This window comes from Haliaeetus albicilla, chromosome 19, assembly GCF_947461875.1.
Source record: "Haliaeetus albicilla chromosome 19, bHalAlb1.1, whole genome shotgun sequence".
NCBI classification, from domain to species: Eukaryota; Metazoa; Chordata; class Aves; order Accipitriformes; family Accipitridae; genus Haliaeetus; species Haliaeetus albicilla.
In genome coordinates this window covers 22476010-22502178 of record NC_091501.1, presented here as the reverse complement: position 1 = coordinate 22502178, position 26169 = coordinate 22476010, and the positions used below count along the sequence as shown (strand labels likewise).

Sequence of the window (26169 nt, the reverse complement as noted above, 5' to 3'; positions counted from 1 at the left end):
AGCATTTGCTAAGCAGAAGCTCTGACTACTGGCCCATTTAATTCTAATCAAGACTGTGGCAATACAGAGGTTAAACTAATGCACATACATTGCTATACATGTTTCTTGAACTGGACACTCTATGCCCTGCTCCAAATCAGAATCCCAACAACAAAATCCCTGTGATCTGGATGAGATTACCTAGTGAGAACGAGAAAGGTGATTTCCATTTTCTAGTTTTTACACCACCTCCCCCCAAAAAAACCACAAACAAGCTTTGCCCGTTAACATTAAACCACTCTCCAAAATCTTGGAAGTAGATCAGCTGTGATTAATTGTTGCTGATTTATGTACACAAGCCAAAATGGAAATGTGTGACAGAACAGGCCTGAGAAAGCACAAAGGAAAGCAAAAGTAGAGATTCACAGGAATCCAGAACTAGCTTCATTCAGAATTTTCTCCAAAAGGTCTCATTTGTTTATTACAAAAGTTTTGATCCTACCACCTTTGTAAACTTTCTCAAGAAAGAATGGTGTTTAGAGTGAGTGAGTCCCAGGCTGTAACTAGTCATTAAAAGGATAGAAAGAAACCATAGGAGCACACTGTCACTATTCTCAGCTCTGCCACCAGCTTTTCTTTGCCGTTTCGTCAGTGTCCTTCACCTTCTGCCTCCATATCTCAGAGGCTGCAGTAATACTATCATGAATTACTCACGAGTTCTTACAAGACTTTGAATTACTTTAAATATAGCAGTCCTCTGATCTCCTCATTTCATATAATGTGTATCCATGCGTATCACTTAGGGCAGGATGAAAGGAAGAAGAGAACAGCAGGGCGAGGGAGGTAACTACAGAATAATTACTGCCAGTGTGAATGCTCTTCTTAGTCGTTACCCACCTGCCCTTTAAGCAACTGAAGAACGTTTTAAGGCTTTCCAAGTAAGTCAAGAAAGAAAAATTGAGAGGCAAGAATAAAGCAGCAGACAGACAGGAGGGCTTAATTCTATGCAAGTCACCTGTTCCTATTGGAGCGATACACTATGAACAGCATAATTTAAGTGTTACATTTTCAGCTTAAATATGCACATAATTAGCAGTAAGTCCAAACCAGAGTCCTAACTGCTTAGGATACATACAGTCTTTGAAGAAACATAAGGTCCAAATCCTTCTCACCACCCTTAGATGCAGATACTATTCCCACCCACACAAGCTGTTCCTAAAATGCAAGTATCCTCCATGCAGGGGATCTCAGAAAGCAAAGTGGGTTAAGTTTTCTGCTTTTGCCATCTCATTGTCCTTCCTGCATACCGACCTCCTTTCATACTAAAAAAGTTACACTAGCTGTTACCTTCCCAATAAAGAATAAAGGCTATCAATACTTCCCACACAAACTCGAACTATAGGGATGCTCTAACATATACGAAGACCATTACCATTATAACAATCTCTCATGATATTCTCCTACTCCTTACAATTTCTCTTCACATCAGCCAAGATATACTGGTGCCCCAAGGCGGCGTACAAACCAAGTTAACTACACTGAACAGAAGAGTCACATTTTCCTTTGAGGGTAGCTGAGTCCCAAAAGTGAGAAGTGATGTTTTAGTGACACCTATGCACTGTTTCCTTCTCAGTCCCAGAGAAACGCATATAGTTTCCATCACTGTCCACGGTTGGGTGGGGCTTGTATCATGCGTATGTATGTACACGCACAGATATATACACATATATCTAACACAACTGCCGGTATGATTGCCTTCACCAACTCTTCAGCCCTTACAGGTCCTTAACCACCTGTCTCCTAAGCACACACGCACACTTACACAGCCATACAAATAATTCATCTGGTCTGTAAAAAGATGTTGCTAAGGGTATACTTTCTCACAACATCCTCTAGAGCAGGCTGAAGGTGGGCTATAGATTAGATTATTAGCCTATGTGCTGCGAAAGGACCAAAGCAGGTTCCCTTTCAGCCAGAGATGGTACCAGTGCCATGTATTATTATACCACTCTACCTAAATTTGTCAACGCACAGTCGTGGGTCTGACCTGAAAACCTGGCTGCGTGCAGGCAAGGAACAGAGACGCTAAATGGCAAAGCCTGAGCAGGAGCCAGCCTGCAAAAAGTAGATGCACCCAGCGCGCTTAAAGACCGTTGCCACTTTCTGCTCTACCAGTGACCTCTTGTGGGGAGGGTGGAAAACAACAGCCCCCTCTTTCCACACCGCTTTGAGCAACACTCAGGACAAAGGTGTTAAGCAGGAGCCTCGAGTTTACCCATTTAAGGGACCTTCAGTACTTTTGCAAATTGCAGACTGGATGAAAAAATACTGCAAGCTGAGGAACTAGGGATAGGATGAGAAGGAAGATCCTGTCATTGATAAACGGGTAGGGATAAAAATCACTGATGAAACCGAATTACAGTAATTTTGTACTCTGGACTGTATTGCAAAACAAGTGGCTTTTGGGGTTTTTTTTGTTACATTCAAGACCCCTAGAAAAATTGCTTTGGAAGGATAAATAGTGAGAAATCACACTGTATTTTCTACAAGTTAGGAAGCACAAGTGCTATGTAAGGCAAAGTATTGTGGAAAACAAAACTTGCAGCAGCAGCAGCTGAGCACTAATGCGATACTCTGCTTTACCAGTATTCCCATCTGATGTGGCGCAGGCTGCTTAAAGCTAACTTTTCATGGGTATTCATCACCTGCACGTTCTCCCTCTAATGACTGTCTGAATTAAGATCCTGTAGGAGTGATCTGTGGTGCAACTGAAGCCCCTGGAAAAGCTGTGCTTTGAATGGGGGAAAAAAAAAAATTAAAAAAAATAAAATCACTGCATTATGGTAAGCATTCCCAGAATTGGCACCTAACGTTACAGCATTACCTTTAACAGTTTTTTCTGCCTCAGTTTGCCATCTGAAAATGGAAACTGCTTGTTAGCCATGCAGGAATATCATGATAACTGCGTATCTCTGTACTCTATGTGTACTTGTGAAACAGTTCAGAAATACTACTGGTTTTGCAGCAGGATGTAAACAACATGCAATAAATCAAGATTAGGGCCACACATATTAAATAAGCACTAATAAGGCTACTTAATTACAGTTAGGGTCTTATGGATAAAAGCTTGTAGTCAGAAAAATAATAAAAGTTAAGGATCAAATTATTAACAATATCCGCTTCACTTCCAGTCTGTCCTAGCTTTTGAATGTTCGAATTGGCAGATTTATTTTAAAACAACTGAACTTATGTTATCAAAAGAAAAATAAGCAACCCATGAGAGCCAAATTGAATACACAGTAGGCAGGATCAAAAAAACCATATTATCACAAGAGCCTACCTCTTCCCAACACAGTAAACGTTAGCAGCAGTAGGTTTTATATGGAAGAGCAAAATGTGGAAGCTGTTGAAATTTAAGAAACACTTTGCCCAGGAGCTTCCCAGTAGTTTGGCAACGATACAGAAATAGTGAGATTCTGATCTTTGGCTCCAACAATCAGTGTGATTTCACCAAGAAACTTCTGTGCTTTCTCTAACCTTGACCTTTGTTATTTTCAATCTATTCTCTCTTTCCTACTCTCCTTTTTCATCCCATTTCATCCCATTCCCCACTTCAGATTTGCCCTCCACTAGGCTTCTACCTTTGATACCCTTCGTCCAACTTGTCCCAGTTCCTTCCATCCGATTTCACATTCAAAGACAAGTAGTAGGAAGCTTGGAGATGAAAACACAAAATGTTCCGTCACTCATTTTATCCCCTCTCAGCCCCAGTTTAAAACCAGTTTCCCCACCAATCTTAACTCATCCTAGTTAATGTGATTTGTCCTACTCCCAGAACTAGCAGCTCACTCTTCAATTCAAGAAATGTCTTCTTTCACATTTTTAAGCCATCAGAACACTGTACCACATATAGAAGATCTAGATCTCTGCTCTCAGTTCTGTGCACAGACTTTGCTGCACCCTAGCAAACAATGTCCCTGCCAAAATTTAACCAAAATCTTCCAGCAACTCTTTGGATATGGAAACAGAAAGCACAGTTCTTGATCAAATTCAGGCAGGGATCTTTCTTTGATCTTAAAATGACTGAAAATATTTAATCCTGAAGCAAAGCTTATCCTTCTTACCAAAAAAATGACAAAGTCCCAGCACATGAAAGCTTTGAGCATCTAAAAATAATTAGACTTTCTCATTTAAAAATGGAAGAAATGACACATTTCCTCATGTCTATGAGCCATAGCACACACAATTACCACAAGAGATCAGATGACACGTAGTAACTTGTCTAAATGTCTGATTGATGCTCCTTGACCTTAGAAACAGCTTGTGCCGTTTTAGTTGGCATTTTCTGTCATAGTTCTGCTCAGGGCAGAAAACAAAGCTCAGAAAAGTCAAGAACTTAAAAATGGGGTTTTATCTGAGACCTCATAATCTGAATAGGTGGCACTACCAGCTCTCCCTATTGGAAAGGACATGTTCTAGACCATGTAGTCCTGAACTACAATGTACTTCAAATCGCTTGAGCACTTACTAATGCTCACAAGCTCAGCAACAATATGTAAATTTGCTTTCACGACCTTTTAAAGAGTAAAATTGCATTTCAACGACAGTCCTCCATAATTAAAAAAGACAACACTGGTGAAATACAGTTTACACGATTAATATATTTTACTCAGTATGTACACAGTTCTCCAAACAAATTGGGTCATACAAAGGCAGTTTAAGAAGCGTAAAGTAACCACCTTATCAACTGTTACATGGGATATGTCTTAGCTGGTTTTGCTTCCTCCAGCTCAGCATCCAACCAGCGGAATCTGCGGTGACGGCGCAGAGCTTCAATTGCTTTTTGTTCTAGAGGTGTTGGTTGAATACCCAGGTCTTCCAAACCAGGAAGGTCAGGAAATGTCATGTCTGTTGTGTGAAACTTTAAAAAGACAGGGGAGGGGGGAGAAGAGGGAATTCACTTGATAGAATGAACAGCATTACACCCAATGCAATTATTCACATACTAAAAAAATTGTGTACTTGTACCTGCAGTCACCTTTTTTCTTTTACAGAAACAAAGTAGCATAAATCCATAGTACTAGAAACATTTAACACGCCTCAAAACAATTTTCTACAAATGGCAGCTCGTGGGAGATTCTACTATAATTTCAAGGCTGCTGACATAAGACTGTTTCCCCCAAGAATGAACCCCGCAATATGATACACTGCTGCATCCTGTAGTAGATCTGAAGACCTATTCAAACAGAAATGTGGACTCAGCCAACTGTGTGTCAGTCCCAGTTCCTTGACTGATTTTGGCTCAGTGTTTTTCCTTGGGAGAAAGAAAAGATTCAATGTGGCCCTACAGAACTATGGCATAATTATACAAGGTATTGAGTACCCAGTGTACTTCAACAGGAGATACAGATATTCTGTATCTGGCAAAAAGTCCTTCAGGCTTCAGATTTAGATTCCTGCACACAGGAATAAATAGCAGTGAGACATGCAGAAAGTGTCTTCATTTTTCTCTCCATCAGGTATGTATTATCAGGAAGTTTACTGCACTGCAATCACAAATTCAGGCCAAACTTGTAAGGACATATTTGAACTGCAATTATATACATTCTGCTTTGTCAAGAAAATGTATGTTGAATGATCACCTTTGGTAGGTTGTTTTTCTCTGTTCATGGTTTACAGTAGGGTCCTGTATAGGACAAATATTTAATTTTATTACCATATTTGCCACACATATGACATATATCTTAGAAAATGGAGATTTCTCTTATGCTATTATTCCTTGAAAGGTCTTAACTCAACCACATCTAATTTCATGTAGATTACTTAAGGATGAAAAGCTGGGAAAGTTGAACAATCAGACACAGAAATGACATGGAGAAACTCCCCTCTTACACTACCCATGCTACAGCTGAATTGCAGTAGTTTTAGTGATTGGGTGAAGGCATATTTTATGAAATGTAACTCTATAAACTACAAAGGCAGCTAGAAGTAAGGTTTTCAGGAGATGTTACATCTACATCCTGGGTCAACACAGCCAATAGAATTACAATGCCAACTCTCTCTAGCATGGGAGATGAGTCAGTGGTTTGGGGAAAAAAAGTTTTGCACTAGACCATGAATAAGCTTACCTCCTTTATTACACATACTGTCCACAGTTTTTCACAATTATTTCTGAACAGGATAGGTAACCAGTTTATTTCACAGATGGAGAAATGTAAACATAGAAATTAATTGCTTATAGCTATTCAGTAAGCAGCTCTAAGTATAGGACCCAGTTCTCCCAGATTCACAGTAGTATCCTATCTCAAATTAATTTGGGACCATCAGGTCAAAATAGGCTATTAATGTTGCACCATAATAAAAGGCATTAAAACTCCAACTCTGCAAAATAGTTGGGAGAGTACCTGAAACCTTCAGAGAGCAGCAAGCTTAGAGACTGTCAGAGTACACAACTATCTTTGCTAACCTACACATATGCCAACAGTTTTGACATTAATATTTGCTAAATCCTACTTTCTCCTCACTTGCAGTTGGTTTTTTGCAAGTTATTTCTCCACCCCCACTTAGGCACTCTGAGAAGTTAGGAATAAACATGAAGTTGCAATGTGTTCACGAGAAATGCACTCTAACGTTAAGCGAGGATTTGGACTGTATCCAGCCCTGTCAGTTCAACTTGAGTTGTTAAAAACACCATTATCTGGATGCTATAAGTGATTTTAATGCATCTAGAGGTACATAAACTCACTACTTACCTAGAAGTAGGGAGCACCCACCAGGCCCCCCCATCACTTAGCTGCACATTGCACATCCAATCTCTACTTTGTGCTATTTTCAATAGCATGTGTTTTGGGGTAGGGGGGCAGAGGCACAGCAATCATGTAGCCTTGACCACTTTTAACACTTAAGAAGGTTGGGCTTTTTCCGCATGCCCATCATGTTACTTCTTGCTACATAACCCTCTCACCAATTGTTTCAACAAATTTCTTGGAATGTATTTAGAGAAATATGTTAACTATTCTTCCTTCACCAATGCAACTGGAAAGACTACACCATAATGATGCCTTTTAAAAAAACAATTCTGTTAGTCCATCTCTCTTACTAAGTCTTTGTAAGACTACACCAGAGGAATCTCCAGACCGCTTTGACAATGTATCCCCTTGGCACTGTAACAGGTCTGGACAAATAAGTTAAGAGTGAGATTGCGGAACAGTTGCTGCAGCAATTGGATGGCACGAACCATATTCATTTGTGAAGAAGGTTATATATACACACACCCCTTTAAAAATTTAAATTTTTGTAGTATCCAAACAGTCTGATAGCAATTTTTTCTAATCAAATTCTAGCCATTGAACTGACTGAAATAATACACCACATGATGTACATGCATTTCAGCACTCCTTGAATGCAAAACTACAAGTGCAAGTTACAAATACACAGTGAAACATCTCCCAAGAAGAATTTGTGGATCATCCCACACTTACCCGGTCCACTTTGTCTCGTGTTAACCATGGTTCAAATGGATTAATCTCAAAGAATCTTGCAACTAAACTGCAATCGGAAAGAGTATTGCAATAGTTGTTATCCAGATGCACAGAAGAAAACGAGAACTGGTAAAACTATTTCACACTTAATAGACAGTGAGCAAGAGCTTGTTCTGTAGCTGTTCTTGCAAGCTATGAATTCATTAAAGCAGTGAACATGCCAGCCAGCAAGTTCTTAGTTGTGTTTCTGGTAACTTTAACTATTTGCTACTGAATTATTCAATCTCCTGTTCTTTTACTTTGGAAGGGAATGGAGGAGCAGATATCTAGAAGTAAAAATGAGCATTAGTGGGTGGGGAAAGTAAACCTCCACATCCAATTCCCCCCACACCAGAGACTTCAGTTTTGCCCCACTTTTCCTCCAAACTCTGTTCCCTAGCAGTGTAGGCAGTAATCCAATTAGTCACGAAGTTTGATTCAATGCCTCCATGAGAAAACATGCTTGCTGACAACTAAATGAGTTAACAGCCGTACAAACAATATGACGGAAACTGGAGCAATCTGCATCTATAAAAAGGATGAGGATTAGTATATTTACAGTTTCCAGAAATGAAGTTTCCCTTGAGAGAAAGAAAATCTGGCAGAGGAAAGAAAATAACACTACAGCTCTTGCTCAGTGTCCTGGGACCAACAGTATTCAAGGTAGAACCTCTTACTGAAGTGCTCACCTGGGAGACTAGGGCGTTACTAAGTTACTGCACATAAACAGAACTAAGCTTATCTGCCTTTTATATGCACTCTTTTCTCAAAAATATGGAATACCACTTAGTTTAGCCCATAAAGAGAAGAGCGTACCATGGTGTCGTGGTTTAACCCCAGCCAGCAACTAAGCACCACGCAGCCGCTCACTCACTCCCCAGTTCCTAAACTAGATGGGACGTCCCATGGTATGGAATACACTGTTGGCCAGTTTGGGTCAGGTGCCCTGGCTGGGCATGAGAAGCTGAAAAATCCTTGACTCTAGTCTAAACACTACTGAGCAACAACTGAAAACATCAGTGTTATCAACATTCTTCACATACTGAACTCAAAACATAGCACTGTACCAGCTACTAGGAAGACAGCTAACTACATCCCAGATGAAACCAGGACACATGGACTGCAGCAAATGCGAGTTAAGACTAACAAGCACCCACATAGTTACTTTTTAACAAGCTGCTCTGTGTCAGCTGAGCCATGTTAACCTGATGCCTGTACAGCCCATTCAGAAACAGCCACAACAGTTTAAAAGGTTGTTTTAGCATTATTCATCATCAGTTACATGAATCCAATGTTGAGTCCTATTAGCAGATTGGTAGGAGGGTTCTAACACTGGTGACTGTTTTAGCTTATTAGTTTGCATTGTACTAACACTACGGAGGACCAGCACCCCAAACATTAACACATCTCAAGCACGCTGAGGGCAACTTCTGAAATGGCTTTTACTCTTTGAGGCAGCTCTTCAAAAGGATGTGGTTATGCCTTAAGGACTAGGTCCAGGCTCATATTTGTATTGCACTTTTTCATACACTATTACTCTGTAGCTGCATTTCAGCAAGTCAGCTTCTATCCTCAGTGTCCCGAGGCCAAAATGTACAGCTGCAGAATCTCAGTGCGCACAGAGCCTTTGCAGTCCATCCACTGTAGTCAACTGAAGTGATACTACAACTTTCCCTTCTTATCTCCTGATTCATTACCATCTTCTAAAGATGTTACTGCCCCCATATCACAGACAAAGAAATGCTTGCTCAGAACTTCACTGCTCAAATTCCCAGGCCAAGATCTCAGTACAAACTTACCTGCAACACTGGCTCAAATCAATACAAAGGACTGAACTAGAAGGTTAATCAATATCGTCAATCAACACCCATACCCACCCTTACCCCAACTCTGCTTCCAGGGTAGCAATGCTCACCAGACTGGAAGGACAGCTGAGAGTAGCAATACCTTAAGCTGCTGCAGAAGAATCTGTCAGAGCCTATGGTCAGCAACATATACACCAACTTTCCCTGTGGTACTATTAGAAGTTCATTTAGTTTGCTACTGATTTGTCTCTACTTAGGACCTTTTGCTGCTTCTTAAGTCTGCAAAGCCATTCAATGACTCTGGAATAAACAGTTATGCTAAGTTTATTACAAGTACACCTTCCATTCACTAGCTCATCAGATGCAGGCCTCTGCCTGAGCAGAAGACTCAAGGCTAGCTAACGAGTACCTAAGGTAAGCCAGTTTCTGCAATCCTACCATGTTAAATAACAACTGGCAATATTAAATAACCAATGCAACAGTTATTTATGCTTCTGTGCCACCTGGTAGATCCCAAGTTCTTAGTGAAGGAAGGGTCCCACTTACCGGTAGAGAGGACGTGGAAGCGGATAGGGAAGAAAGGTTCGAAAGCAAACCGCATAGATGTATTCTACCATGTCATACAGGAGGTATCGGTTAGGTCTGAAAGAAAAAGTAACAAACATTACAGGTAATTAGATATACTTAAATATTTGCAGCAAGAGACAAAAATTTTAAAGCCCTCCACCCCCAAGCCTACCAAGGGCCTGTTTTCTTCAATCTAAATGATTTGCCAGATTTGTCATTTTCCTCACAAGAGGGGAACAAATTTTGGCTCTCCAGACTCTGTACTGTTTGAAATAAAGAAGGATGAAGTTAGCAAAACCTATCATCTGACATCAGCGATGGTAATGGTGTAAGTCACAAACTGAAAAACTGTTTTGCCACTGCATTGTGTGCTGGTGCCCAGGCACTGGGAGCAGTGGCTGCAGAGACAGCCTCTGTGGAGAGGCTGGGGCTGCCCTGTGCCTGGCAGGGCCGGCTCCAGCAGATCCACCGCAGGGCAGAGCTGAGCCCCTCAGACAAGATGGGGGCACCTCTGGGAAAACTTACTGAAGGAAGGAGAAAAATGCCACACGGGCAGAGATAAGGGAGGAAAAAAGTGTGAGAAACAGCCCTGCAGACACCAAGGTGAGAGCAGGAGGAGGTGTTCCAGGCACCCAAGCAGAGATTCCCCTGCGGCTCATGGAGCGCCCACGGTGGAGCAAGTTTATCCTGAAGGACTGCAGCCCGTGGAAGGACCCACGTTGGAGCAGGGGAACAGTGTGAAAAGGAAGGAGCAGCAGAGAGGAGCTGTTATAGACTGACCCCATAACACGCTGTTCCCCATCTCCCTGCGCTGCTCGGGGAGAGAGGGTAGAAGAGTCGTGAGTGAAGGAGTGAAGTTGAGCCTGGAAAAAGGGTGGAGGGGAGAAGGTGTTGTTTTATTCTTTTTGTCTTTATTTCACACCATTCAAATCTATTTTAACTGACAGTAAATTAAATTAATTTTTCCCAAGTCGAGCCTGTTTGGCCCGTGACAGTAACCAGCAAGCAATCTCCCCATCTTTATCTCAACCCATAAGCTTTTCATACTATTTCTTCCCGCTGTCCTGTTGAGGAGGAGGAGTGAGCAGCTGGGTGGGCATCTGGCTGTTGGCCAAGGCTAACCCACCGCAATCATACTGAATTAAGTGTATTCTGTGTACTTTTAAAGCACACCTTTAACGTGCCTCCTCCATGCTGACTCAAATTCTGAACACAAGATTTTCAGCGCTGGGACAGGACTGAATTTATACAAGCCCATTTGGTACTTTGTAATAGAAGGAAGCCAGAAAGCAAATGGTAAAATTAAGAAAGGTTTGTTAACAAGACATCCCATCTTTGGTAGCAAATGGCTGCAAGGAAGTTGATTCACGTGCCTTTGCTCAACAAAGAACATACTGTTCTCTTCTCTAAAGCAAAAGGAAGAAACTAAGACAAATTCCCCCAAAAGAATGTATTCTCCATCTCAAGACAGAAGGAAGGAAGGAAGCAGTCCCCTGCACACCTGCAGCAATTTAAGAGAAACATATACCATTGAGAGTTCCCATGCCTTTCTTGTTCAGACTTTGCCTTAGCGTTTTAATAGGCTGTCTTTATAGGTGGCTCAGACTGAAACAGATACCTTGGCTTTCAAGACAATTTACTGGTATTCCAAAACATTTTGAAAATCTTCACAACAACACATAAGAGCACACTGCTGAGCACCGGTGTGTCACTTGGTGTTTCAACCTTCAAAATTACATCCTGCTGATCATGATCAAAGAGCAATGAACACACCAAAAGTGTGTGTCTCCTAACGATTTACTATACTTTTCAGCTAATGCAGAGACCCCAGTGACATGACAATCATCTTGAGACTGATTACTTCACAGGTAGGGGGCTTCTAAAAATAAGACTCTGTAGGCTTTCTTCATCTTCAATCTCCCTTTTTTTTTTTTTTTTTTTTAATAGGAGACACTGAATTACTGTTGCAATCTAAACCCCCACAAAATGAAAACATGCTAGAGTAAGATTGTCTAAGAATACAAAACTTCACACAGTCCAAAAATCCAAGACTGTGATACAAAGAACATGAATTTCAGGTTGATAAACCCAAGGTCTCAAAGATATCAGGGTCTGAGGTTGCATGCACGAAAACTGAGCCTTCAATTAACATGGTCCTCAGAAAGAACAGCAATGCTAATAACCACAAACAAACTTTGTTGATAAATACTGGAAAAAAGACAGAACTCCAAATTACTACTACTTTAGTTTGTGAAAGAAAATTAGGGCAAAACGTTCTAATGGATATACTTGAAGGCAGGTCAGCGTATTTGGGAGAATTCAAAAGAATTCAACACTCAAAACTCCTTACCAACTTCATACAAGTGGCTGGATTATAGAATTTGAGAGCAATCTGCATGTATGAAGTTACAGTAAAGGACTGCCATCAAAAACAAGATAGTAAGTTTTCTTCTGTTAATAGAACTTACAAGAGAAACACAGCAAAAAGTGGTAATGTCAAATTTACTTACTCAGCTCAGAAAAAAACAAACTTTGTTTTCATTAGTTATTGGCTTTTTTTTTTTTACCAAATTTTTTGCCCTTACACTCTAACATCCTCATGCCTATCCAAAAGTAGTATAAGCCAATTTCACTTTTATCCTCATATAAGAACCATGTAACAATGTATACTACAGCCAAACTTAAAAATGTGAAAATAAATACTGTTTGTTCCTTTACAAATTACCAAATATTAAAAATACGACTTCACCAAGAATAGAATCACATTGAAGTATCACTACATTAACCACAGTACCAGCAGACAGCAAGCTCTAGAGAATATTAGCAATAAAGACAGAAGATTTAACAAGTGGATGAAGCAAAACCAATGCCATGGGGAACAGGTAAAAAAAACATAATACATCTTCAGTCATTCAGAAATAGCAATGACACCACTAGCTGTCATAGTTAAAACTCTATTCCACCATATAGTAGGAAGGAAAAAAAACAAAATAAAACACCACAAAACCAAAACCACAGAAATAGAATGCTCTTTTACAAAATTAGTATTTTAAACTCAAACTGGTAACTCCTTTTAAAAAAACATAAAAAAGCATCTCATACAGCTTTAGTCAAGGGTTATGCTGCAGAGTTCCTTTGGTTTTGCAACACTGATTTGGATCTTTGGTTTAGATCAGCATTTATTCAAAGTCTTTTCAGTCATTGTTATGTGCCTGAAACTGTATTCCCTGCAGTGAGAGCCTGGCATCCTTGCTTGAATTCCTGCCTCTGAAACCTGGGCACTGAACTCCTGGCCTTCTGTAAATTGCCAAAAAATGAGACTTTGAAACTGTAAGAATACATTCAAAGTTGAGCCAATTGCCCTTCCATTTGGCTGCAAATAGTGTTCTATTTTGTGTGCAGTTCTCAATTTCTCCTGCAGTTGGAGCAGCTGCTTCTGCTGAGACAGCGATGAAACTAAAAATGGGCACATCTCCATCCTTTTGTGGCAGGCAGTTTTGGATACACATTGACCCACCTTCAAGTTTGCCCACAAGAAATAAAATAGTCACTCAAAATGTTAATTTTCTCACATTTTGTGGTTTTGCATTAGTTGTGTCCATCTGACACCTACACATCTATTCTCTTTGATAAAAAAAGTGGTTTTGAATAGCTGTCCAGCATTTGTTTCCACTCGTTCTTTAGTGTGATGCTTCATGTCATCACAGAGATCTGAAAGCAACTTCAAGTTACTTCGTAACCTTATTGTTGCTGTTAGTAGTCCTTTCAGACCCTTGGTAGCTTCTTTCTCTTATTTTGCTAGTTTTTGAGCAAAAGTTCCTCAGCATGATCCGGAAGACCTGCTTGCTGCCTCTTCCAGAACACCAGCGCACAGCACAGCTAGCCTAGCTGTCAGGATAACAACTTCCTCAACAGCTCAGTTACAGCATTGAAGAAAGCCACATCACACGATTAAAAGACGCACCAGCAATGATCTCTGCACTACAGGAATAAAGAGCTGTCGCTGCAACAGCATCACAAAACAAACATGGAAAAAACAATGTAATCTCAGATAAGCCTTTGCAAAATCCAGACACTATGCACATTTTCAGTGTATAAAGGGGGGGAAGACAGAGATGTGCAAGCAACAGAAAAAAAAAAAAGAGAGCTGTTCAGCATCATTTGTATCTTGACTAATTAGCAACTGTTTTCTTTATCAATGAATCTAATGTTCCTATTACCACCTATATTGGATGAATACCAGTTCCAGTGCTATGTTAACAGTACCAAAACATGGATCCACTACCTTGGCATTTGGCACATTGCTTATTCTTAATGCTAATGACCTATTTGACTTGGAGCTTTTGTACACAAAATATTCCAAGAGATGCACTGTCTCTATCCATTCTCATTCCAGGTGGTTTTCACACTGCTTTAGCAGAATTTTCTCCAAATCTATGTTGTCTAGCATGTTTCCCAAGATTGCCTATTTCTTTGTGTGCACATACATAACATTAAATGCAAAGGGGCCCAAACTAGGATTTTCAGAGTACTCACAATAACAGCTTGAGTCATTTTTCCTCCCAAAAAGGAGGTGGAATTTATTGCAGCTCAAACTGTGTGCATGGATGGAGAAATTAAATGTACTGTGCAGCATGCCAAAAAATGACACCAAAAAGAAGTACTTCAGTTAATTAGAATCAGAAAAGTAACCTACCCAGCCAAGGCGTATGTTTTTCCTTTAGCATCAGGATCCTTAATTGCATTAACAATTGCCTTTGCTACATCAACCACCTGTGAGAAACAAATTCAGACAATTACCAACAGAAAATAGGAATGCATGCACACACTCCTATTTCAGAAGTGATTTACAGGGTGAAAAGAAAAAAACTGCACACACACACACACAAACAGAGGATTTGGGATTGTCTTGTTTTATTGAAAACTTACATATACCGGTTGCTTCACTGTTTTTTTGCCCAGAGAAATAAGAGGCACACCACCAAACCAGCGCATGTCTGACAAAGACACATACATAACTTGAGAATAAAATCTGTGAATCCTTTCAGTAAGCAAATAACCAATACATTTTGCACTACACTGAGAGTGGATCTCTTCTGAAAACTGACTTAACTTTAAAAAAAAAAAAGCATTGGGAAGAATTACTATCCAATTCCAGTAGTGCTGTTTTCAACGCACATTTAGTTTTCTTATTAACAACAATAGGAAGGCTGTATTTACTGTTTACTTAGAGTGATTCAGAGATATCTCAACTTTGCAAGATAGAAACAGATTACACTCTTTCCTGTCTAGCAATTTTGCTGGCAATACATCAGAGTCATTACTGTTGCTTCTGAGCCCAGAACAACTCAGGTCGATTTTCACATTTGAGCATTACCAACTTGAAAAACTACCTTCAGGGTAAACTACTTTGAGGGTTAAGATGACCAGACCTTAGCTCAGAACAATCTAAATAAAAAAAAAAATAGTACCCATCCCCCCCTCAAAAAAAAAAAAAAATCAAACAACTAGATTCAGAAAGAATTCAGTCATGAGATGAAAATTTATTATGTTTCCCATTACACACCTCCAGCTAACAAAACATATTTCTGATAAACACATACCTCTCTGCTTTTCAAAAGCAAATCCCATTTTCCCTCGTTCTCTACAGACAGGTATAGAAGTCATACACGATTTTATTATTTCAAGAGTACATACTTGCGTAATGATTGAGAAATCGGTCCTCTCTCCCAAACATCTCAGAGGGCTTCAAAATTATAGCATCTGGAAATTCTTCCCTCACCACGTTCTCTCCAACAGCCTATCATTCGATTAAAATGAACACACTTATTAGATCCATTCTGAAAGGCCAGAAGAGGATGCCTCTTCAGAACTTAATGCATCCTGACTAAAGCACTGAAAGAAATGACACAATCAGTAGCACAAAAATTATTTATATCTGAGTCATTTAATCTTTGAGATGCTATGCTAAGATAAAGGTCTCACAGAACATCCCAAAAGTCCCATAAACATGTAGATCATTTCTTCTATTTGAGATACAATACAGTCTCAGTAGTGAAGCGACACAAATTTAAAGTGACAAAGTTCAAAAGGGAAGAAGCCTAACCTAAATACTTCTCTTGCTTACATCAGACCAGAGCTTGAAAGAAAACAGAAGGTTTACATAACCCCTACTAGATTATCAGAACACTTCAAGAACTGCTTAAGTACAGTTAGAAATTTCAGTGGCAGCTATCCACTTTCCACACAGGACTGGCCAATACAGTAAGGCCTAACTATGCTACAGAGTTGTTACACATTGAGACCTACCAAATTTTAACCCTGGTTTTAAAAACTCTTTATACTAAAGACAAGGCAGAGTACAGTGAGCTCAAACAAAACAAAAATAGCTGAAATGGGGACAATAGCTATATTAAAAGAGAAAAATCAATAATAGAAAAATTATACCTCCTAATAAGGAAAAAAAATAATAGGATACCAAATACACATTTTTTTTTGTGTACAAGAGCAGGTAACAATCCCAAACCAAGGGCCTGTAATCCTGATACTCATCTGTCTTTGCAGCATTCATTTTGGTATCAGCCACTTACTTTGCTAGGTCATTCCAGCCTTAGATGTTAGACCTGATATTGGATCCCAAGCCATCAAACTAGTTCCTCTTTCTTAATGACAGCAATTTTAGATGCAAAGATATGCAGGGGCAGAAGAAAGAAAGTTTTCAGCAACATAAGATCTACTTCCCTTCAAAGCACATGAAATACTAAGAGGGATTTCTAGCTCCAATAAGCACAGTAACCCAAAAATTCCTCAGCTGCAGAAAACATTCCATAATAAATTCATACACTGATTTCCTTCAAACACACCCAATTGGCAGAGGGGTGGGGACAGGGGATGGGGGGGACCAACAACAACAACAACAACAACAACAGTAGGCTCTCAGAACATATGTTCAAAAGGACTGCAGACTTACTTTACTCCTGAGGTATTTGGAGGGACTCTTCATGCTAGCATTCAGGTGAGAGATATGAATGAGTGTTTCCACACCAGCTTCCCTAGTTATCTGCGCAATATTTTTAGGAATATTTACAAATTCATCTTCAAAACTGAAGTTTCTAAAACAAGGCAAAAGACAAGTTTTACTTTAAGAGGCATCAACAGTGGCTGCCTACCAACCAAATAGCAATCATTACGCATTACTTGAATATATTTCAAAAACCTATCTTGATGCTACTTGTTAGAAACAAAGTTTCCTTTCATGAGGAACTGTTCATAAAATAAAAACTAGAGGCAAGTGAAATGCAACAGCAAGCTTCAATTACAGCTTTAGTACTGTCTGCTTTTTCACCTGTTAAGATTAAATCAGTATGAAAAATCCTCTTGCCCACTTGTCTGTGGCAAACAGAAAACTCTTCCCAAGTGAAAACAGATTTTTTTTTTTCTTTAAAGAGAAGTGCTGCATCTTGAAATCCGAGCAAAGCTGTCTTTTTACACCACCTGTTCAAAATTTGACTTGATTTGATGCACTCAATTACACTACAAAGGAGCTCAAAAATTCTGAGCAGCCTAAGTTCGGGCAGATGCTAGGCATTGGGGAAGTGGACAAAACAAGACCAAAGAACACACAGGTGCTTATGCAAATGGAAAATTTTACATTGACAGAGCAGTTAGAACCATTTCATAGCAGCTGTGAGGGACTTCAAGGAGAAGCACGCAGAAAGAACAACTACTCCACTCACTTATATGGCATTCAAGGGGCCTAAATTAGGGGGTTCAACTGTAATCTAGTTTGGCATCTGATCAAGAACAATTCAGAAGCTCTGTCTCCAAGCAGAACTGACACTATAGACTGGCAACAATCCCAAAATTGTTTCCAACTATCCCAAGACTGCAAGAAAGAGAATTGGCTTCTTGGGTCTTTATATTGTCCTTGTAAGCACCCCACTCCATCTTTTCCATTTGCTCTGGGTAACAAACATCTTGTCCAAATGCCTCTCTCTCTGTCCTTATCTACTCCCACAGCTCTTCAGATCCCACTGGAGTCTAAAGAAAGCCTTAAAAATAAAAAGTTATTTTTGACCCTTCAGTAACTAATCTGATCCTGGGAACCATCACTCCTGTTCTACTCACAAAAATAGATTTTAGAAACACACAAGAACGAACAACATCCCTCCTGTAACTATGGAGTTTTTAAACAACATTGTATACACAGATGAGACTGTACACTAATGTTAGGCAAGGAGTAAAGTACTTAATGGCAAGCTTTACTTTTTTTGACTGATCTCTACTTCTAATCTTACTTTTTTTTTTTTCCTCCTTAAGTTTTTCATAGACTTCAGGATGATTACAATAGTTAGTCTAACCTCATGTTTAACAGACAATAGAATTTTATCTCAGGGTTCCAGCACTACCATTGATACCAACATGTATAAAATGCATGATAAGAACATTTGTGCAACACGGTGGTTAAGTTTTGGAACGTCCCAAATTCTTTAACATGTACCGAGACTCCTCTGCTGCTGAATCTGTTGAAACTGACCAGTGACAAGGTTTGGGGTGTTTTAACTAGAAACTCTTTGCTATCATCCTCACACTTCCTTTCAATAACAAAGAAACCCTCCCTTATATAAATCATACTTTCTACATGACTCCAGAAATTTTAAAGGGGAAGTACATGAAATACGTATCTGAAAGAAACAAAAACTACACTGTCCTTGGGCCAACCATACAGACTTTCTTTTCTTCCCACACTCCCACATTACAAAGAAATTTCTTCTGTTTTGACAGCAATAAGCGTTTGAACTCTTACATTCATAATTTAGTAACAGCACAAAACAATCCTGACAGGTTGGTTTGTGTATTTTTACCTATATCCCAAAGTCTGACGAAGATATAAAAAGAACCAAAAACCTTGTCAGGTGCACAAGACCTAAGTTAATTTACGTTTGGTGGGCTTCTTCCCCAATAAACTATGTTATAGACTCCAACAGTGGGACAAGGAGCTAAGTGACTATCAGAAAAAAAAAGTACCTCTACGAGTTTGAATGCGAAATCAAAGTGTCTCCCAGAAGTTACGTATGATACTTGACTAGGCAAGAAACAGCTGAAATAGTATGTCTGTTGGCAAGCATCTATTTTGGGAAAAATAATTGTACAATTTGAGACTACTAATTCTATTCTATTAATACAATTTGACTACTAATTCTACAATTTGAACGTCAAACGGCTCTTCACAAAAAAAAAGCAACAAAGGCGTTAGGCTTGTAAACATAGATGAAACTGATATCTACATTTGTTTCTGCCTATTATGATAGCAAAATTAGGTACTTTATAAAGGCAAATCACACAACTAATGACTTTTTGTCTGGCAGCTCTGCACAAGGCTTTAAATAAAGTGGGCATAATTGCATGCACACACATACAAAAATGAGGCTATTACAGGTATTTTTAACCTAAAATAAATATGTTGGTTTTTTTTTTAAATGGATTTCAAAAAGGAACTATTTTTAAAAATTATTTTAAAAAATGCTTATGTAACTAATACTGTCTGTGCCAAAATTCTATCAAGGAATTATGTTATTAATCATAGTCTTAGGGACTCTCCATTAGCTATTCCTGTTTATTAACATTTACCAGAGAACAGGAAAAGCTTGATCATAGCTTATTCTAGTAGGCTATAATTCATCACTATGCCAAAGTGGCAGGACAAAAGCCCACTTCTGTAATACTGTAAATACAAGCTCACAGAAACTGGTGAGCCTCTGTCAGCTATAGGAAGGCACCCGTGAAACACCTGTAAGGTGTATGAAAGCAGCACATTGAACCCTCTGACAGAAGAAAAGCTGTACGCTAGAAAATTATAGAAAGAATGCACTTTTCAAGAGCAGATCATAACCAGGACTTTAGTTAACCATTTAAAGAAATGGAAAAAATTTTATATACAAAATTTCAGTTTTGCCTTTTCATAGAAGCCAAGAATAATGTATACTGTACACATACTGTAAAACGTGGCTACAATGTCCAATACCTGGTGCAAATCTATCTATATAGGGGGAAAAAAAAGGAAAATTACTTTGTTTCCCATTCCTTTCCAACAAGATTAATGACCACATTGCTGTGTTCCACGGCTCTTCGGATAGAGTCTTTGTCCTTACAGTCCCACTCCTGTAACCAGAGCATCAAATGGGAAAAAGATGAGATAATGTGTAAATAGGCATAATCAAAGAAAGCTCTTTCACACCATTTCCATTTAGAGGCTAAACAATAGCTGGAGTTCTGACTTTGAGAATGATTAACAGACTTCCTTGTATAGCAATGGTATTGTATTTGATCTAAAGCCAAAGCAAAAAAGACTTACTAAGAAGAGAAGTTGCCCCAGGTCGCCCATTGGCCGCAGATACATGAGGTCATACTGATCACAGCGATAGGGTATGATTACTTGAGATCCAATTCGACCTAAGCATTCAAAAAAAAAAAGTTTCATTTATCTCAAACTACTACATAACTTTAAGTAGATGAACTTCTGAATATACAAAACTTCCTTTTTTTCCCCTGGCATTAAAGCACAACAAACACACATAGATATCTTGAATAGTTATCTGCAAAGCTAAAAGTAGAACAGAAGTAAGTTTTTGAACCTACATCATTGGAATTCTTAAGCAGGGACTTACTTGAGTATTTGGGCCTGTAAGACAAAACATAGAAGCTTGCAAGAAGCTTGTTAACCACAACAAAAAAATTTTAAAAAAGTCAGTGTGTGCTATAAACATAGTACAATACCTAAAAATGTGTCATATCTATGCATATTTGCATTTTTTAAGTTGCATGGAAAGAAGGAAGAAAAAAAAAAGCAAGACTTATTTTCTAAAACTTAAATTCAAAAGGGCAATTCTAAAGAATTCCAATTAAACTCCTGCAAACATTTTAGTAAAATGTACTAATAAGGCCAAAACCAGAAGAATCAAATACATGCTGTACCTCTCCTCAGATCTGCTTGTTACAGACTGAAAAACAGTACTTGAAGGAGAACGACTTATTTTAACTACTTTAACAATCTTCAAAAGCTTCTGAATTTCCTAGATTAAAGCAGTTTTTACTAATTGTCACATCTTGGCACTTTAGCAGACAAAACGCTATGAAAGTATCGCAAAAAATACTTTTAAAATCCAAAGTGCCAGAGATTTCTAGATCCTGCAACCTGAAGAAAAACTAGAGTTCCGTTAAACACAATTTTTTTTTTTTAATTGGTGCTCTTGGGGAACATTACCTAAACGGTTGACAACATATCGTCCTAGGAAACCTGTAGCCCCAAAGACAGTGGCTACGATGCCACTAACAGAGGATCGTCCACTTCTTCCATGAGGGATCACAGCATGATGAACTTGGTGGTGCTGCTGCAACACAGATGGTGCTACAGCTAACACAGAAATGCCAGGGCCTACAACACAAAACGGGAGAGAGCATGTGATACAAGCTAAAAGTTAGCAGTGACAACACATAGTTAATGTTATTTTTCTCACTACAGATACATTTTCTCTAATCTCCCTCAGCAAAATTTCCTATGTTAAGACTCCTGACAGGCTATTTCAGAGACATCTGGATAGGTCAGAGGACAGCAGGCTTGAGGGACCTGTTGATCAAAGTCAAAGACCAAACTAAGATACAAAAGGAGCAGACTAAGGTTATTGGTTCCTAAACAGCAAGTAAAGCTTAACTGGCTAGCATTAGGACTTGATGTATAAGGTGAAGCACAGAGGTTAAGCAAATAAAGAATACTTGGTACAGGCAGGTCCCACCTGAGTACATCCACATTCTGCTTCCAGATCTGGGAACTGTGGGACAAACGACCTCAGAATCACTCCATATGCAATTAACCAGACATTTTACCTCAGTCTAAATATAGCAGACCCAAATGTTGGAAGAGGCAGCAATCTTCCTATACCATAGCTATGGAGTGAAGGGAAATGAAGAGATGCAAAGAGCCAGATCCATGATGCATAGAATATTGCCTTAAAGCTGTTCCTCTTCTCAAGGAGCTATGAAAACTTGAAAGCCACAGAAACAGGACATCACTAGGATATTGACATAAATTGACAAGGTAGCTCCAATAGGGAGTTTGAAAAGAAGAAACATATGTCCTCTCCAACCAAGTTAGCCAAAAGCAAGAAATAAACTGCTTGTAAGAGATTTTTGAAATTAGAAGTGTTTAGTGTTACTACACATCCATGCTCATAAAAAGAAAGGAACAGATGAAATATAAAGTGCATAAACACACTACAGACATCTGGCTGTTGACAAAAGCAGACCGTAAGAGCTGTCATTGGAAAACTAACTTGAGGATATAACAGAAATCCAATAACTGACCTTCCAACTTTTAGTAAGTCATGGCCATAAGCATTTTCTGGATAAGAATAAGCAAGTTTAATCTTCCCCCTATAAATCTAAGTAGCAAGAATCATAATGAAAACAAGATTAGTATTAGATATCAGAATGACGGATGCATTAGGAAGCAACAAAAAAAAACCCACTTGTAGACTAAAGGAGTAAGTCTTATCCTGATATGGTTAGGTAATACCAGTTACACAGTGGCACTGATGCTGTAGCCATGATGTTAAGAAGATGTTTGGACATAAATTATATTTTGTTAGATCAGCTGACAGAATTCAAACCAGAAAATCCAGCAAGATTTCAGTGCCTGAAGGAGGCGCTTCTCTACCCAAAAGTTTGTCTATCCCTCCTCTCTCCATACCCCACAAATTGGAATAGTAAAAGATACCACATCTCCAATTTTGTCCTGAAAAGTAGCTTGACACCCACTTAACTGAATAAAGCATTCACACATATACACTTGTCCTTATCAAATTAATACACTATGCCTAAAAACTGCACTCCAATTGGCTGATAGAAACAGGACAAAATAAGATATTACCTACACAAACTTCAAGTAGGTATATGACTTCCTAAAAAGCAACTCTCCCACAAAATAGGTCCAAGCTCAGGAACAGTTAAACTGGGCACGGTATCTGTCTTAAAGTGACAGATATGTAGGGCCTCTCCATTACTGAAGCACAGATCTTGAGACTAATAATGAGAAAGAAGAAAAATACACTCTATGATAAGGACCCATTAAAAAAAACAAACGCAAAAAAACCACCACCACAAAAAAACCCAAACAAAAACACCAAAAAAAAAGTCAATCACACTGTTTGTCAAAGAGCTGCTGGAGTTTAATAGAAGTACACACTCATGTAGCATCCAATTAATGTCTAAAAACTTGACATGCAGTTTTAAAAGTGACACAATGTATTCATATTAAACTTTATAATACCTCAAACTGAAATTTTAAGGAACATGCCAACTCATCACTACCACATTCACCACTTATCTTCACTCTCTCCTTCTTCTATCGTCCAGTTAATTTAACATTGCCCTCTAAAATCTTTGTGTATACTTCTGCAGAATTACAGTGAAGGTGAGGACAGTCATTTCAATGCATTTCCAATACAGCACATCTTAAAACACATTACCACGCTATCCTTACAATGCTGACACAGAAAACACAAACATACAGCCCATACCCTAGGTTTTTCCATGCAAAACTGTTGGAGCACAGTGGTTGCTTTTTTTTTTTTCCTTTATTCTTTTAAAGAACAACAATAGAACAAACTTGCAAATGAAATCAGCAGTGTATGCTGAATACTTTGTACAATGTAATGGGTAGCTATGTAATGGGTACCTGGAGAGTGCAGATTAACCAAGCTCAGTACAAGTGCAAGCATAAAGGATAATACTGAGGGAGATAGTTGGATGATCTTATTACCTTCATTCTTGTAGTGTTCTAATAACAAAGGGTTTGTTACTTATTTTTTAGGATAAGCAGACTCACAGAAAAATGACTGGGTTCTTTATAACCAGCAGGATTCCTTCAAGTATGCAAAAAAGCTACATGGCATGCTGAGATGGTGAAAGAGAAAGCTTGATGACCTATACTCCTCAGTACTTTGTTTACATACACTTTTTTTTCTAAGGGTTTGTAAAAAAAATAAAATATTTACAGAATATTAATATTTACAGAATTAACACTATCTCTGTTACTTTCAGATAAGAACACATTTTAGTCCTTACAATATAAAACCCAAAAGCAACAAGATTTCAGTCCACTGTGAGCACTTGTTGAAAAAAGTATTATATAGATCGACCCATGTAAGAATGACAAGAAAGTTAATCTGAAAAAAATTATACATGTCTTTTGTGGCTATTTTGTGGCTTTTTTGCTGTTATTTCTGCAAAAATTATCGGTGACAGGCTCTTCATGACACTAAGACTGTCACACTAACAAGTAACATCCAATTACTGTTTTGTATTCTCCCATCTTTGTGTATACACCTGTTGTTGCTTGCCTTACACTGTGAGGTCTTTAGTGGTGTATATCTTGTCTTGTTCCATAACTGTACAAGATCTGTCACAAATTATCACTATCTATGGCTACGTGCCCAGTTACTACTCTATTATAAAAAAAAGTTGAGATTTAAGGGTATCCATGAGACTCAAAAGACAGCAGGCTAGAGAACCTCACACTGATTCACAACCAGTAAAGGACCTTCCACATGGTATGGAGCCCTATCAAAATGCAACATTTAGTAAGTCTGAACAACGTAACTTAACAGAGCCATACAGTTTTCACAGCCCATGTTAACACCTACAGACTGAGCAGCACTGCTTAAAGCTCTGTGCTCCCATGTAACACAGACTTGCACAGGGATTCTTTCCCAGGGCAGTAGGATTTCATCTTCTTTGCTAACCGGAATCTATTTGTCACTGGAAGTTTATTTTTACAGTCCATATTTGAAGCAGTTTATGGATGCCGGTTTGCATTAAACCTCAGATACCCACAGTAAACCAGAACAATTTTTTGAAAAGACACATTGCTCCAATTAAAAGCATGTTAAATCCCTTCCCCGCCTTTATCAACCAACAAAACCTGTTTGCCATCTCCCACTTTACTCAACAGAGGAGCAAGCACATGTTGAATCAGTTTAACTAAAAATCAGTTCCGTTTTGGTGGCAAAGGCACAAATACAAGCTTTAAATGTAATTTTGGTACACGAGCGTGGTTATAGACCAAGGCCAAAACGTCAAGGTCATCTAACAAATGGTAAAAGGAATCCAAACGTTTAGCCTGCCGGGCAGCATTTCATCTGTTGAGATTTTGACAGTCCCACCGAGACAAACCAACCGCAGGGCTACACCGCTAGCCTGAGCTAGTCCCATGCAGCCCCTTGGGCTACAAACCCCCGTTCCCTAAATAGAAGGCAGGCGGAAAACCGACCGTTTCTGCCGCAAGCAGTTATTTTCGCCAGCCGCTTTTCAGACGCTGCCCTGCGAGCTCCCTCACCCAGCCCTACTGCGAGGCCCCGCGGCCGAGAGAAGGGAAGCCCGCGGGCTGGCGGCTGCCGCAACACCGTGCAGGCTCGGGCAGAGAGCTCAGGGGCAGCCTGCCTCCCCGCGGGGGGAAGCGGCGGCCCGGCACCAGCCCCTCGGCGGCGGTGACACTCACCTGCCCTTCGCAGAAAGAGGCCGCGGGGAGCCCGAGAGCAGCGAGCTACGGCCGCCATCTTGCTCTACCCACCAACCCCCGCGGCGGACGGCATGCGGACAGGGTCAAACCTCTGCCCCGCTGCGTGCGCAGGCGTCACCCCCCCCGGGCGGGAGGGAGGAGTGCGCCTGCGCAAAGCCGCCTGCCGCAGCGCGCCTGCGTGTAGCGGGGACTCGCTCCGTGCCTCCTCCTCCCCGGCGGGGAGGGGGGGCGGGGCTGCGGCACGTGCGGCTCCCGCCTGAGGGGTGGGCCACGCCCACCCTGCGGCTGAGGGGAGGTGGCGCGCGCGGCCGGGGCTCCCCTCATGGCGGCTCCTCCCTCCCCGGCGCCTCAGCGGGGCCGCCGGCAGTCCTGGCCCTTGGCTGCTCCCCGGCTGGTGGGCTGGAGGCAGGGCGGCCGGTGGGGGACGGGGAGGCCGGGCGGTGAGCTCTGTGGCAGGGTGTGGTGGACAGGCTGGGGCCGACCGGGGAAGGACGCTTGAGGCCGTAGACGCGCGGCTCTGGGGGGTGGGACGGAGGTTTGGAAGCACCCGAGAGAGGGATTTCAGAGGGAGGGTGAGCCCCCAGCGCCTGCAGGTGCATTTGAAAACCCCGAGCTTGAAATACTTACTAGGGAACTGCTGTTCGTCAGGTCCTTGCGCCTGCTTCCGAGTGCCTGTCTAGTGGGAGACGGGCCAAGTCCAACAATTAAATGACAGTAACTTTGC

At 40.1% G+C, this 26169-nt stretch overlaps 1 protein-coding gene across 1 annotated transcript; it reads right to left on the bottom strand.

Moving 5' to 3' along the window:
- Nucleotides 1-4620: 4620 nt before the first annotated feature.
- NDUFA9 (NADH:ubiquinone oxidoreductase subunit A9) lies at nucleotides 4621-25563 on the bottom strand. Its single transcript, XM_069806786.1, has 11 exons — nucleotides 25425-25563; nucleotides 21135-21305; nucleotides 20226-20323; nucleotides 19941-20032; nucleotides 16842-16983; nucleotides 15569-15671; nucleotides 14801-14868; nucleotides 14568-14644; nucleotides 9851-9946; nucleotides 7461-7527; nucleotides 4621-4900 (listed from the first exon to the last, which is right to left on the bottom strand). Exons 1-11 carry the CDS (start codon nucleotides 25480-25482, stop codon nucleotides 4730-4732), a joined length of 1143 nt encoding a protein of 380 aa, XP_069662887.1. The 5' UTR covers nucleotides 25483-25563; the 3' UTR covers nucleotides 4621-4729.
- Nucleotides 25564-26169: the final 606 nt, after the last annotated feature.